Here is a 15,873-nt window from a genome sequence, read left to right on the forward strand (position 1 = left end):
AGTGAAAACATCGAAATTGAATAAAATGAGCATATATATCGATCCAAGTGTCAACTTGAGAGTCAACAAGTGTCTGACGCAAAGCAGCCAATCACAGGCGGATATTTTCCTCCCCAGGTTTCTCCGAGCACACGTTCCAGTTATCTTGGCCAATCAGAGGAGTTCTTTTCAGCCGCATGTGATCACTTGCGGGTTTTCCCAGCATGCTCTTCATTGAAGCCGGAATTTGGAGCATTTGGCGCCTCGAGCTTTCAGTTTTGAAGAGAGTTGTTCGTGGTATGGCGGACATTTATAGTTGTAAGCGATGTTTATAAGTTAAAAATCAGCTTTGTAACGCTCCAGGGACCTTGCGCGATGGCAACCAACAAAGTTGTCAATGGTATCACGAGCCAGACGGCCGAGGCGAAGAAGAGAATGACAAAAGAGGACGATGAAGGGTAAAGTGACTTCTGAGTTTGTCAATATAACGCGCAAAATTCGCGAAATTATACGCGAAAATAATTTGTAATTTATTATGGGCACCACATAAAGGGCCAAGAACTTAACTGGTCTTAATTCTTGAGTTTGCCTGCTGAGTGCTAGTGTATGTTTAATCCTTTGTGAATATCTACGTGTATTTATACGCTTCACGCAACTCTATTCGAACTTGTTTCGAATGCGTGGCGCGACCGTGTCTACCATCTCCTCACAACTTCCTTTCTTATTGTTTCTGTTTCACAGCAAGCTCTTCGTGGGCGGACTCAGCTATGAAACTACCAAAGGTAACTTGATGTTTTTTGGTTGAAATTTTTCTTTAAATATGAAAATACGCAAGTAGTAGATAAATTGTGAAAGTCTGTGCGAACCAGGTGTGTGTGAGTTGTTTACGACCTGCGGCTAACAATTCTCTTCTAATTCAGAAACTTTGACAGATTATTTTAAAACTTTTGGTGAAGTTATCGGCGTTGAAATAAAGATGGATGCCTTAACGGGTCGCTCAAGGTTTGTAGAATCATTTATACTTTGTGTATGCTGTTGTCGCGAGACTTCAACTGAATTAAATGGAGAAGTACTAGTTTTGTAATTTTTTAGCCCGACAATGTATTCTTTTGTAGTCGTCGCCCCACGTGCTCGGTGTCTCTCAGTTGACATATATAATGTATGGAGAAATCAGCTTTAGATTTCGCAGCTTCGTGTGCCAACACACGTTTTCTTTTGTTTTTCTGTTAACTTTCTTAACGCCTTGGAGAATGACTGCTAAGATTTTAGCCGACGTGTGAAAATAAAGCAATTGACCCGGATATAACAGGAGAAGTCGATTGATCTTGAGCGAGACGGGTTTCTTGTCTTGGTTTAAACAATTCAAGTGAAAAGAACAGTCTTATAAAAGGCGACTGGTGTCTTAATTCTCGTTATAAACAGCCCCCTGTAGAGAGCCATTTTTCGCGGTTATTTTCTAGTATAAACACATGCATGCATAGAAGCACGCCATTAGCGTGCGCGAAGATCGAAAGACGATCAAGAACTCTAGTTGGCGCCGCAGATCGCTGTTTTGACTGAATGAATATCCTACTTTTATATTTGACGGCCTAGGCTGTGATCGATATTTTGGGAAAGCGATCAAAAAATTTATATTCTAGTTTAAACAAGGGAAAATTCTATTTTGTCATGAACCTTTTAGTGCTCTTAAGTTCTTTACTTGTGCGTTTAGCGTGAGGCAGGTCCCTGAAATTGACACTAACTTATTCACATAATTTATTGTTTGTTTTGTTTCTTTTCAGGGGCTTCGCATTTGTACAGTTCAAGGATCCGTCAGAAGCAAACAAGGTAGGTGATGTCGTTGTACTTCTATCGTAATGCAAGGGCGAGCTTAAACCTTTTCATGTTAAAAATTTTGGACAAACAATGGCGCGGGCATAATAATGAGTGAAGTGTTGCGTTAAAGGCTCGTGTCCGTATCTCTAATGGCTTAAGCTCATTATTCAGGAATAAGTGAAAGCCGTACGCGTACAGGTTTACCTCCAGACATACGAGACCAACCCTTTTGCAGGTTATTTTCGAGAGTAAGGGTGCCTGAAATAAAGACACTATTATTAAGTACTCGCTGGCCAGTAATCTTGTGACAAGATATCACAACATATATTGGGTTTCTCTCAAGACAATGAATTGGTGATCTGTGTCACTGTTGGTTGCAGAACCGTGACAACTTGGCCAATCAGGGAATTTTACTTCATTCACTATATTGAGCCATGAATATCAGTAGCATTGATGGAGCAGAATTTACCGAGAATTTAATCTCTTCCTTTCATTATCGTGAACAATAATCTCAAGCAACCTGGCCTACCGAACATGATAGTGTCTGAAATTGAAGAAGAAAACAAATATTCAACATTTTCAATGTGCAAAGTGCTATAATTGGTTGCATGACAAGAACGAAAGCAAGCTAAACTGACTTATTAATAAATATGAGGTTATCTGACTGTGTTCTTGGAGTGCACTTAATGGGTCTTGTGACGTTGCTAGTGAACTTTCATTTTGCAAGCAAAGTTGCTGTCCGGCTATAAATTACTGGCAAAAACAGGTGACTTTTTGGGGGGCGGAAATTGCCACAGGGCATAACAAGAAGCAGAACTCGATGTCTATATAGCTGTCATGCCCAGATTAAATATAGAAAGTGTTTTGATATGATCACAAAAAAAGTGTTCTATCTTTACTGAAGACAATAAAATGTGAAGTTTCAAATAAAATGGAAAGTACAGGTCAACATTGCATGATGAGGAAGTTCAGGATATTAAAGTGCTCTGCTGAAATCCTGAATACCAAATGACCAAAATATTGTCACTTATAATATAAATAACCATGCTAACAGGTTACCCCAGAGGTAATTTTATTGTATTCAGAATGTTTGATAATATGTTCATCTATGTTTTTGTGTTAGCCCTTTATGTTAGGTCAGCTAAATTTTTCGTTCATATATTTGTTATATTGCAAGCACTATGTCCAATACTGATTGCACATAATTAGAACATTAAATGCAGAATGCGTGAGAAGTTAAAAAGTTTAGGTTAATTGTCTTAGTTTGTCTCGGATTAAAATTAAAATAGCATTAATATCAAGCATTTAATGTGTAGTATGCCAGTAAAAGATAAAATTTTGTTTGGGTGTCATGTAAGTTCTTTTTGTATATGATCAGCCACTCTGAGCAAAGTTACTCACTCACAGGTCTGAACAGGTTTTTGTATTGAGTCAAGGAAGGGTGCTTTGAAAAGGTGATCTTTTTGTTTAGTTGTTACTGACAGTAAAGGGAAGTGGGTTCAACAATTCGAGAATAATGTGCTCATGACCATATTGCTTACAAAACAAAACAACTCAATTTTATTTACTGTTTCCCCACAACTCCTGACCAGTTCACAGGTTCAGTTCTATTTGAGGAAAAACAACATGAAAATTTAGCAAAATGTAAATTATGCTATGTTAACAAAATTATACTTAGAATGAAACATGTGTAGTATTTCAAATTTTGCAGTTAAGTCATTTGTTGTTAGCGGTGACGAGATGTTGTCAATCAAACTTTAGGCGTGCACTGATATGCCGGACACAAAGTTAGTCAGCAGAAGTTTAGTCTTGCATTAAAGTGTCATGGTTTAATGGAGTCTTGCATGTAATGTTCAATATGTTGAGATGAGTAGGTTAGACTCACTACTCAAAGATATAGCTCAGCTTTTCTGACTAGGGTATTTAATTAACCTGGTTTATATTTAGAAGCATTCATAGTACATTGCTAGTTTTTTGACAAAGTTTTCAAGCAGGTAGCTTTATTGCAGTTATGGTAGGTGGCTGACTAGACCATTGTTCCCTAAAGACAGACAGACCCGCAGCCTAGCAGATTACAATGTAGCTGACTGGGATTGTCAATTTGGTGTTTCTCTTTTCTGTTGGCCTGCTCTTCTAAGACAACCCTAATAATTATGACCCTAATAAATTTAAATGTTCTTTTGGTTTTAGGTCTTACAACACTCGGGACCTCATTTACTAGATGGTAAAACTGTAAGTTGAATGCCAGTGATCATTTCAGATTTGTTATAGAGATATAAAGATTCATTATATTATATATTGTAATTTTTCAACCAATTGTGCTTTAATAGTTTGTTCTGCCATGACAGTCACGGTGTGGATATCTCAGAGTTTACCACAGCTGTTAGTACAGTAAAATAACAACTGGGTCTGCCCTGGAGGAGATATTATCCACTTTTCATTCTGTTAATGAACATGCAGGGAAGCAATCTTCCATGAATCTATAGAATATAGAATTTGCTGCAATCTAGAACCATACACCATATGAAAACAAGTTACCATTAGATTATAAAGCAATTTGTTATAAAAAGAAGACAGCTAAAATTACCTGTATAGACTTGCATAGCGATAGGTGAAATTCTATCAGAAATTACTTGTATTCACAGCTAGTTTCAACACACGTTTTGGAAGAAAATACTTGCCTCTTCACAGTCAGTTATTTTGCAAGATTTGTTAATGCTTAATGAAGTCATTGACAAATCATTTGCTTGTGTAACTACACAGAAAAAATTCTGAATTAAATCATTGATGTTATAAGGTCGTGATGCCGCTTTTGATTCAGAACTGATTCTATGTATGCAATCAAGCATTAAGTCCCAATTTCATTTGAAGGTAAAACTTGCCATTTTTCAGGTTGATCCCAAGCCAGCAGCACCTATAAACAAGGTATGTTGGTATGAAATACATTAATATGTAAAGTGTTTATAGTGTCATAAAGCTACATTCCAAAAGTTTCTCTGTGTAGTATTAAAATGTGTTTGAAGACTTACAGTATTGTGCAAAACTAATGAGAGTGAAATGCGCGAATATCATTCTTTGTCTCCGCAAAATTTCGAAGAAAATTTGCCCGAAAATTCGAGAGTCTTTTCACAATGTCTTGAGCATTAATTTTTTAAAACAAAGGATGAAAATTCATGGCATTTTCAAGACCAGAACGAAAATTCCTTACCAGAGGGATAATTCCACTTGCAGTAGGCGGAATATTGCAGTGCAGTGCACTGACCAGTATCGAGCCATCAATGTATCATTCTCTCGTGAACGATCGCGGTCACGTTGACGCTTTATGCCTCTATAAAATTTGCTGATGTTAATGTGTTAATCCGTCTTTCATGGCGAAGAACGTAGAGAATTTGAATCCTTTGATCATTTTCAATGACACAAACTCGCTAACTTAAGCTTTGCCATGTCACTGTGTCAGCAAGGCAGGTACAAAAGTTGGACCGCTAGCCTGGGTAAACTTGGACGAAAGTGAAATTCTTAATAAGGTTTTTTGAAGGCCTACTTCACCTCAAAATTCATTCAAAGTGACATCAAATTCAGTGATTGATGGACAAACAGACATGTTGTTTATCTAGTGCCAGGTCTCCATACGGCCCCACAACGTGCCCAGTCCCCTCAGCTGCTATCACGATGGCCATATTCTTGTCCGCCTGCCATGATGGATAGTATATTATTTGCGACAATCCCTCTTTATTTCACCCTCATAAATAAGAGATGGAGACGCATGACCGTGCTTGAGCATGTTGGAAGTGCAAAGAAATGGGATTAGGTAAGGAAAAGTGCAGAGACATTCGGATGGCCAGTGCAAAAGGGAGAGACACAGCTGCCACGAACCAAAGGATTCTTACATGAACTGAGCCGAAACAAGATGCTCTTATTTAAGCTTATACCATACTCCCGCTGTAAGAGACTGGCCTGAATAGTTCGATAATAGCTTCGAACCTTCGACAGTAATATCGCAAGGTTGCGCAGAGCCTGGGCTCATTATGGCTGCACTGCGAGTACTACCGAGAGTAGCATTTCTTGTTCAATGAAAACAGGTTGGCAAACAGACCATTTAAGCTTGTGAGCTTTGAGACTGTAACAAACAAAGTGATATCAGCTTTCTCTGGACATAAGCAAGGTAAGTTTGCGAGAAAAGGCTTTGAGATATTACTATCACTCACGATGATATTAAGGTTTTTATCGTGCACATTCTTGTTTTGCTCTGGCTTAATTCATCTTACTACTGGGAATCGATGGGAAACTTAACGAACAGAGCAAATTTTTGTTCGAAAGTTCGAAGGAAAATTCAAGGAGAGCAAATTTTCGCTCGAAAAATTGGGCCAAATTATTGGTAGACACGAATTACTGCTCAAAAATTCGCGTCAACTAAAACAATGGGCAGCGGGAAAATTCGTTGAATTTTCTTCGAACTTTTGAGGTGAACAAAACTTCGCCATTTTTCGTCGAAAAGCTGAGAAATTCATGAATTTTGTCAAATTACGCTCTCATTACTTTTGCACAATACTGTAGGTATTTAATGCATTCCTTTACATAAGCGTTATTGGCTTCCATGGTCTTCCTTGCCTATAATATACATTGGTGCCATTGATGTGTTATTATATATATATTTATAAATGGCAAAAATAAAACAAGAAACAAGAAACTACTAGACTAACTTACTAGACTAATAAATATTTGTATACTTTAGATTTAACCTTATGGGTGAATTTACTTTTCAATTGACTTATTTTGTAGCTAAATCACTGATTGTGTTAAAATTGTGTGATGTGTTGCATGAGCTGAAATGCTGCTGATCCTTTGAACCTGACTTTTTTATATTAAAACATTTTTTTTTTACAAAGACATGAATTATTCTTTGTTTTAATTTCAGCCACCTCATTTGAGAGTAAAGAAAATATTTGTGGGAGGTCTTAAACCAGAAATTACTGACCAGCAGATTAGAGATTATTTTTTTGATAAGTATGCACCGGTAAGGATTACTTGTAGGAAACTAAATGGGCAAATATCTGTTAAGGTGTGAATAATTACTGGCTTGAAATGAATTAGGAAGAGGGAGTGACGTGCAACCAGTTCACCATTTAGACTAGGTCACAGGTCAGGGTTTATATCTCATTCACACCATATCACTAAGGGTCACATATATTCAACTTTCATGTGGCTTATATTTATGTAGTCATATAACTAAAAAGTGACTGCATCTCCAGGTCACAGTGAGCCTTCAGTTTTGGGGTGCAGTGATCCTACAGAGAGATTTACTTACTCTGATCTGCCCATTTTTGGGGAGGTTGTTGCTTTTGAGAGATTTGTGCTTTATTTTAGAGAAGGAGCCACTTTTGTGGTGTATACTTTAAAAAACTCTGTCTCCATAGCAAAGTGTTTCTGTGAATAGCTTATTACATCTTTCTTGTACCTTGATTTCAGGTGAGAGACACAGAATATGTCACTGAACACTCAACGAACAAGAGAAGAGGTACTAAATGATTAGCACATTTCAGGCCAGCATTTCCTTTTAATTTTCACATAAAAAAAATATATTTTTTTTTGTTCTTGCAAGGTAAAGTTTTTTTCTTTTTTCTTTTAGGCTTCTGTTTTGTTTCCTTTGATTCTGAGGATACTGTTGACAAGATTTGTGAGCAGCAATTCCATCATATTGATGGTAATAAGGTAAGTGGTGTTGTTATTCACCTTCATCTACGTCTTTTATGGCTGGTGTCACACAGCCTCGAGTGTTGTGATGAATGAGTACCAAATCAACTTAAAGCTAGGACATAGTTTGCTGTACTGCTCTGAATAAATGGAAATGTTTGATCTCCCTGACTCCAAATATTGAAAGTTAACTTCAGTGCCTTGGTATATTCATACAAATAAGAACTGCTGCTACTGAAACTCGGGCTCTACTTCTAGGCTTGTGTTCCTTAGACTGTCTTTAAGAGATGTTTGGCTTCGAAAACTTTGGTGAACTGTTGTTCATGTTTTTTCAGGTTGAAGTTAAAAGAGCTCTTCCTAAGGAGGTCCAACAACAGCAAGCTGCTCTGCGAGCTGCAGTGGCTGGAAGAGGAATGATCCCTGCAACTATTGGTGAGCCTGGAACAATGCTCTCACACGTTTCCTTTAAATTACTTCCCACAAGTACACTGTAATTCCTACTAATTTCATCACCTGCAGCTCTTTAGATTAGAGGAAATGAAATATGGAACTAGAGGACTAACTACGCCTACAACACTTCAAAGGAATCTTGAAAGCATCAAGTTTGTCATGTAATAAATAAAATTAAATCCCAGCGTCATGGTCACTTTGCTTTGAGTTTCCGCCATTTGTTGAGTTCTGTACACATAAATTTTATACAATTTAGCCCTTCCTAACTTTGTGCTTGCTCTGCAGTTTTAGGGGTGTTTGGTTGTTCTTAAAATTGCTCAGTCATCATGGTTTCTGTGCTAATTAAAACTGAATTGTTCAGCAGCAGCCACAGCGTTTGGAGTTGTACCTGGAAGAGGAAGAGCTGCCACTGGTTTAAGCAGAGGTATTAAAATAGTTTTCTACCTCTGTGTGGGGGCCTTGAACAGTAAATTAAATTTCAGATCATGGTGGTTGAAGGATATTTTTGTTTCATCTCCTTGTACCATACCTGGATTTGCTGTAGACTGTGTAGATTAAATTGCCCGTTCTGTGTGCCTGACTCAGAGAGGTATCCGGATGAACATGATGGGTAGCAACAAACTTGAATAGGGTAACCTGGCTAAGTACTGTCTATCAGTAGAGAGGCATACCAATGATGACAAGATATTAACTGAAAACTGTCTTTACATGTTTCTAGAACTGAAGTTTATCTCTTTAGTGACATGAATACCAATTTTGATTTTTCAGGTCCCTTTCGCACCAGTACAGGTGCAGGGGTTGGTGGGCTCAATCTCACGGCGGCGGCAGCTGCAGCAGCCTACAACCCGACGTATGCGGCAGCACTGTATGGTGCAGCATTTGGCACAGCTGGAGCCTATGACCCGGCTGTCTACCCAGCTTCTTATGCTGCTGGTCTCCAAGTCCATCCAAGCTACTCCCCAGCAACATTTGGTGCCACAGCTTCAGGGTACCCTGGTGGGGGATATGATTACCCTTATGGAGCAGCAAGAGATATCCGATATCCAGGTATGCAGGCAGTTCAGAGTAAGGAGGTTTTGAATGCACAATGATGGCAAAAGAATGTGGCAGTTCCTTTATTATAATATTATGTTTGAATTTACTGGGAAATTTGAAAGAGGGATCACAAGACAAGTGGCACAGAACTATTGATTTGACTATTTTGACACTCCAGTGAAGGAGTTGATTTAGCAAGAATGTGGTTTAAAATAGTGTTTTAAGCAAAGTGTCAGCAACTGTGCCATCACTGCTTTCAACTCTACACATATTTATACTAAAAGAAAAACAAAAAAGAAAATTATATTTTTTTGAGGTTTAATTGTACGTCTCTGGGATTTTTGATCACTAAGGTTGATCAGCCTACTCTAGGCAAAAATAGTGCTGTCTATGACATTTTCATATTTAGCTTGGACCAACCCAAGTGTTTTCTGTTGAACATTTTAGACATATGTATCCCACATAGAAAATGCAGAGGTTCATTAAGAAAATGTTTTTGTGTTTTGCCTCCAACCTTTAAATTTCCCAGAGAAGTGCAACTGTATGATTGTATACAACAACAAACAGCACAAATGCTGTAAAATATATAGACGAATGATATTGAAAGATGTTAACATTTTCACACATAATGTTATATTTTCTAGAAAGTGAATAGGAGTTGTCCAGGACAATATTTAATGTATATTCATCAGTAACGTTTTGTGAATTGTTGTACATTGTATATGTAGGTGATATAGTCCGATGACAGAACATCAATTATATTTTTTAGCTTGCTAGATCGGTGATTTTGATGGAGTACTTTTTATTTGTCAGAGCTTTGCTTGGTAGATTACCAGTGATTCCTAGAGCAGTCTTCCAATAGCTTGTAAAAGTGCTTGTCAAGCATATACATGGCTGAGAGATCTGAAAGTTCCGTTGAGATCAGATTCTGTGGTCCATGGTTCATTTCCTTAAAGGGTGATAATGTTGACAAGGGCTTTCACAATATTCCTCTCTGACTTCACACTAATTATAAGTCAGAATTTGTTGCCTTTGGTTTGATTGTTTTAGGTTTTTTATTTTTACGGGATGCACTGAGTTGTTGGAAAACTGCTCTAGAAGACAACTCTTCAGTCTTGTTTTGCTGGAATTGAGATTGACTGATCAACACTGGATTCATATCGCATTCACAAGTTTTGGTTTTGTCTGGTTATTTCAAAATTTCTTCATTTACACGTTTGGAACAAAATTTTTGTTCTCTGTTAATTAAATTAAGCTTTGTTACTGTTATTTACAGTGACGAAAATATTTAGATGAACATAACATTCTTCTGTTATACATATTTTTTTTATTTTGAAATGCTCTTACAGAATTTGCATGATTGTCATGATCATCTTGGATGTGCTCTTTTAATAGGTTTATGAATTTTAATGAAACCACATTCTTATCTTCCATTATTTCATTACATTGACAGAGAAATAATACTGTTGCTAATGTAACAGCAAAACCAAAATTTGTTAAGTGCTACATGATGCAGTTACTGTAAGTTTGATTTGAAAATAGTCAAGATTTCAGGTACACCAGAACAGTATCAATAAGATCTATGCAGGTGTACAGACCAGATGTAATTACCAAACAGGAGAGGCAATCAGTGTTGGTTGTGGTTTAAGAAATGATGCTATCCATTCGTTGTGTACATAGTCTGAACATCAACACACTACCTCATTTTTTACCTTCTCAGTCCTCACATTGATGATCGAATTTCTTCTTCTTACTGACACCAATACATTGCTTTTGGTACCAATTGGGAGAACTTGATGAATCATCCAGGCATTACTTTATGCCTTGATGTCAACATACAAATTGGTTTCTGTACTTCATGAATTGTAGGCAGCATTTGATTACAAATTATTGGAAAACAATTTAAGCAGCAAGTTGATATGAAGATCAATGTTGACTGGGACTGGAAGGATAAGAGAAGAAGGGAGTGTTCATGTATAACAAGTCTTGCAAGGCAAGAGGACGTTCTGTGCTGAATTATGCACAGCTTTTGTATTTGTGTTTTTTGGAAAATGTTGATAAATTTCCTTCGTGTATATTTTCTTAGTTTTGTGTTGTGTTTGCAGATGTTTTGTGAAAAGTTTATTATTTTCTTGACAAATATTTAATTCTTAATGACTTGAAGGACACAAGATCTGCTGCAGATGAGAATTTATGTTTAAAACGTTTTAACCTTTCAAAAACCTTCAAAGTCACCATAATTTTTGTCATCATCCCATGTTTCAGTGTTTTTAGTTATGGTTATAGCAGTTCTATTTTGTCGTTTTTGCAGTCACTGTGGTTTGGATACTTAGTCTAGTGGATATAATGTTGTGATGATACATTGTTGTGTTTGATGGTGTTATATTAGTACCTTGAACAAATAGGCATAAATAACACTGCCCCTTTTATTCAGTATGCACACGTTTACATGTTCAATATTCACAATCATAAGACTCCTTTTCAAGGTGTTTAGTGCAATTCAAAAAAACCAGGAGCTCATCAAGCAATCAGCCCCTGGTGTGTCATAACCCTTAAGTATCATCAGTGCATTATTTTCACCTCTGTGCATTGTTATTAAATGAGTTAACTGAGACATGAAACTACAACAGTCCACCTAATACTGTAGTATATTGGGTGTTGCAAGTAATTCATTGGTGGATAAGGACAAAGAAGAAAGATGTCACTGCATTAAAGAGATGCGCAAGTTATGGATCCACTGAAGCACAACTCTCTATGTCACAATCATGTTATTTCTGATACATTCCCAATTTATTCAGTATATTAAGTAAATTGAATGCACTGTAGTTATTTGACGTATTGTTATTATAAGTATTATTAAAGTAAGGAAAATCCCTGCAAATTAGACCATTGAGTAAGCATCACTGATGCAAGGTTGAAACATTTTCTCCCTTCAGTGCCTATTCGTAAGTTAGATACAGTTTCAAAGTGAATGTAAACTGGCAGTTTTATGAGAATTCTTTACATTAGTTTATGTTACCTGTAACATCATATCACTAGCTTACTCTACTGTTTTTAACAATAAATGGGTATATGCACATGCATTTTACCTGAAGCAGTTCAGTAGCTGAAATTGATGTTTTTCAGTTTGAATCAACGCTGGTAGCATTTTAGCTGTGTTAAATGGTGTGAAAAACTTTAAACAGAACTATAAAGGCTTAACTTCTAATGGTTAACTATAAATTGTGAACCGAAACTATTGGCTTGCTTATTGAAACTTTTTCAACTCTAAGGGCCAGGCACCGGGCAAATTGACCGGCTGAGAGGATTTTTCCTGCCTGGTTTGACCATCTAGCAGGATATATTTTTTTCTTTAAGAAGTTCAGTTCAAATAGTTTTTCCTGCCTGGGAAAACCAGTTGTCTTCCTACTGAAAATGTTAATGAAACCCTTTGGGAGCTTTTCTTTTGGAGTGTCTGAAATGAAATAATTTCCACTTCATTTGTGTTTTTTGTTAAGCTTTTCTGGGCATTGTTAGGTGCTTTTTCTTAGTGTTTGACTTAAAATTTATTCAGTAATGGGGCTAATTGACTTTGCAAGCTTGAAGCTTGCATTAACCTGTATACTTCTAGTGAATGATATGAGCTCTGTAGTGAAGGTAATTCAAGCCTTAAGAATAAGTTTAAGTGGTATTGTAGTAGGTAATGAAAGTCTAGTTTAAGACACACCAAGTAATTTCTTAAATAATGAGTGTTAAATGTTTCCTGGTTTAGATGTCATGTAGTGTGGGGAGTATGATATAATTTGTCAATAACCAGCTTTACCATTGTGATACTTTCCAAACCGGCATTAAGGCCCCAGTTTGTTGTATTGAAAGTGAATAAAACTGTGTTAGTGTTGCCAAATAATGCTTGGGCAGCGTTTTCTGCTAAATCGCTGACCCTTCATCACGTGACAGATGCAAGTGATCTGATTGGCTCCTTCCCGCAGCAGGGAAGTGGTGTCGTGGACACAGATGACAATGGTGGCACCTCCTTGTGCACTTTTCGATGATATTAAAAGAAGGGTGCCAGGTAAGGCGCGTCTGCTGTACCAAAGTGCAGCTCTTTCAAGCTCCACCTGCTGTTCTACAGCCCACCCATTCAAGACCTCACTGTAAGCCCTGCCACGCCCACTATGCCACAGCTTGAGTTGAGATCACCACATGTCAAATCTAAATCAGTTGACAAAGCAACTTAATTTCTGTAACTAAAGCTTTTTAAATTCACGCTGGTAAATAAAATGTGCACTCTATTTAACTTAAACTATGGCCAGCCTAACAATGCTGTGTCCTTAATACAAGCCGTTTCTTTAGAGTAAAAAGTTGAGCAAATAATTTAGTGTTGGACAAACAGAGTTTGAAGAGATTGCGTGGCAGCTGTTCACTGTCAATAGACACCTCAGTAATGCACTCAGGGTTGTCAGGTTGGCTGTAGATGTGGGGCAAGATAACTGGATTTGAATTCATTACATGGTCAGGACTTGTGTTGTTTGTAGTTAGCCAGCTCTTTACGATGTAAAGTAATAAGCACTGTAAGTTAAAGGGAAATGATAATGTGTGTAAAGGTGTAAGAGACAGATCACTTGTAATCAATTAACACTGACATCTAGAAGTTAATAAGTAAAGTAAATTTAACCAATATTATTATACAACTCTGTAACGTAATGTAACTCGTCAACCATAATGTCTAGTGTAATGTTTTAAACAGGAGTGTTCCCAAATTGAAGGAATTCATAATCCCAGTCCCTGCTGTTTTACTGGTAGCCTCGAGCAGATCATCAGCAAGGAAATTCTGTATTCAATATTTCATACAAGTTTTAAATCAAATGACAGGGAGTCATCTGCATGTTTTACAATCCCTTTAAAATTAATTTGTGTTGACTAAGCTCGTGGAGGAAATTCTGAAGCAGTTTTATTTTACTTGTTCACCAAAGAAAAAATTGGGAAAATGTAACCGTGCTTTGGTCTGATGTTGAGGTTCACTTCTGTTTGTGATCACTTCTGTTTTTGTAAGGTTGCATGTGCTGGTGACAATTCTAAATCTTTATTTGTTATTCTTTCGTTGTTAAACGGCTAATATCTGTAGTGTTGCTTCCCAGTTTATATTTCTGCACAAGACAAGCTGTAACGCTATACCTTTTCAAACATCATGCATTTGAAAATTCTCTGAGTTGATCTAAGTTAGCAGTTTTGATTTTTAGACCAGTTGATTATCTAAGTTGGCAGCGTTATGAAAGTACATTAGTGGAGCTGTGTAAACTGTTTTCAGGTGTGGTCAAGTTTGTAAGCCTCTTTCATGTTCTCCGTCGCGACACTCGTTGCGTGACATCCTAACAAAGCATTGCAAAGTAACCTTTGTCTATATCTGACTATTTTCTGTTCACATTGTGACGTAGTTCATTGTTTCTGTTTTGTACTTCAGATGGGAGACCAAGTGCTTTTGGACCAATATTGTCATACACCAGAACAGCCTTCCATCCTTACGCCCGCTAGCAAATTACACGTGGCGTGACAAGTGATCAGTCACGCAATCCATTCAATGGACTGGTGGATGTAACACAGGAATTATTTTATGGAATTGGAACAATTTTTTATTCATACAGTGTGAGGAAGCACGTTAACAGCAACACGCTCAGGAACCCGTCAAACGAGATGTGCGTGTTTGTTATCCACTTGTTCATATTCATTTAAAATCATTTGGACTCATCTACGCAAGGTTGCACTGTCTTGCAAGTGTTGCAATTAACAATATTTTATGGGCCGTAAAGCTCTGATGTATTGACATTTGCATGGTCACATTACCTCAACCCCAGGTTAAAAAAAATGTAAACAGTAGTTCTAGTTTTTCCCTAAAAGGGCCACAGAATTGTATTAGAAGAATCTTGTCTATATTTGTTCGTATCTTGTATAGTATTTATATTCATGTATATTGTTTGAGTTCTCTCCTTTTAAAAACAGCAGTTCACAGGACTGATTTAGTATTCTTTCATACAGTATTTTGAGTTAGCTGTCACGCAGTGCTTTTCCTCTCTTATAAAGGGTAGCGTGACGACTTGAGCAAATAAGAACTGAGAAGGAGAGGGGGCTGTTTAGGATCGATGGTCATTTGCGTACCGAGTCACCCGTCCCTTGTTAGTGGATAGAGTGATGTTCTATTGATTGAACACTGCTAAGAAAGCTGCTCTCATTTACTGCTGCTACAGGGGAGAACTCTGTTGTCATTTTGCAGAATAAAATTTCTTTGTTAGGTTGTAGTTTAGTGCACTTGAGTTCACCTGCTGTTCTTCAAGAACAATAAACTTGTGGAATTGCTTATGTTTCTGTTTGATATGTTGTGTTCCCTATGTCTGGGTACCGGGTTCTTCAACATAGACTTCCCTCCTGGTTGAAATATCTGGACTCCTTCACGATTTATTTTCAATTGTGAGAAACTCGCTCTATTGCGGCTGATCTATAAAGACTATAGAAGTCATAATCTTCGATTTTGTTATGAACAGTTCACAGAAAAAAAGTCGACTAAAGTCTTCAAAAATACAATTGTAAGTTGCAGCAGGCAGAAAACTAGAAAGTTCGATTGAGCCTTGAAACGCAACGTAAATCACTGTACTACTATTTACATGTAACCACATCAGGATTTGCATGGTCTCTGGTTACCAGTGTGACACGCCTATGAAGTATCAAAGACAATTCAGGCGTGGTGCCTGTGTTGTTCTCGGGCACTAGAGGGTAGTTTGATAGTTGGATACGCAGTGCCTGAGCACAGCTCTGACCATTTTATGCCGTTATCCAGTTAGTACTAGAGCTCGGCTACCAAATATAAAGGCAGCCTACGCTTTTTATTTCTGTAGTATTAAAAGAGTTTTTAAAAACTGCTATTTAGACCCA

At 37.3% G+C, this 15,873-nt stretch overlaps 1 protein-coding gene across 2 annotated transcripts in view; it reads left to right on the plus strand.

Moving 5' to 3' along the window:
* The first annotated feature begins 250 nt into the window (after nucleotides 1–250).
* The window catches only part of LOC145496084 (heterogeneous nuclear ribonucleoprotein A/B-like), a 16,016-nt gene continuing 393 nt past the window's right edge, over nucleotides 251–15,873 (plus strand). The window contains exons 1-13 of one of the 2 annotated variants that reach the window (XM_081475699.1): nucleotides 251–437; nucleotides 721–761; nucleotides 900–981; nucleotides 1,761–1,806; nucleotides 3,985–4,026; nucleotides 4,687–4,719; nucleotides 6,710–6,808; nucleotides 7,261–7,309; nucleotides 7,421–7,503; nucleotides 7,821–7,917; nucleotides 8,297–8,359; nucleotides 8,704–8,982; nucleotides 14,411–15,873. The exon at nucleotides 14,411–15,873 is cut by the window's right edge and continues 393 nt beyond it. In XM_081475699.1, coding sequence (XP_081331825.1) covers nucleotides 355–437; nucleotides 721–761; nucleotides 900–981; nucleotides 1,761–1,806; nucleotides 3,985–4,026; nucleotides 4,687–4,719; nucleotides 6,710–6,808; nucleotides 7,261–7,309; nucleotides 7,421–7,503; nucleotides 7,821–7,917; nucleotides 8,297–8,359; nucleotides 8,704–8,982; nucleotides 14,411–14,481 — 1,068 coding nt within the window. In that variant the 5' untranslated portion in view covers nucleotides 251–354 and the 3' untranslated portion in view covers nucleotides 14,482–15,873. The remainder of the gene's footprint in view (nucleotides 438–720; nucleotides 762–899; nucleotides 982–1,760; nucleotides 1,807–3,984; nucleotides 4,027–4,686; nucleotides 4,720–6,709; nucleotides 6,809–7,260; nucleotides 7,310–7,420; nucleotides 7,504–7,820; nucleotides 7,918–8,296; nucleotides 8,360–8,703; nucleotides 8,983–14,410) is intronic. The other variant, XM_081475700.1, reaches the window with a different exon arrangement.

The sequence above is a fragment of the Orbicella franksi genome, chromosome 8 (assembly GCF_964199315.1).
Source record: "Orbicella franksi chromosome 8, jaOrbFran1.1, whole genome shotgun sequence".
Classification (NCBI taxonomy): Eukaryota; Metazoa; Cnidaria; class Anthozoa; order Scleractinia; family Merulinidae; genus Orbicella; species Orbicella franksi.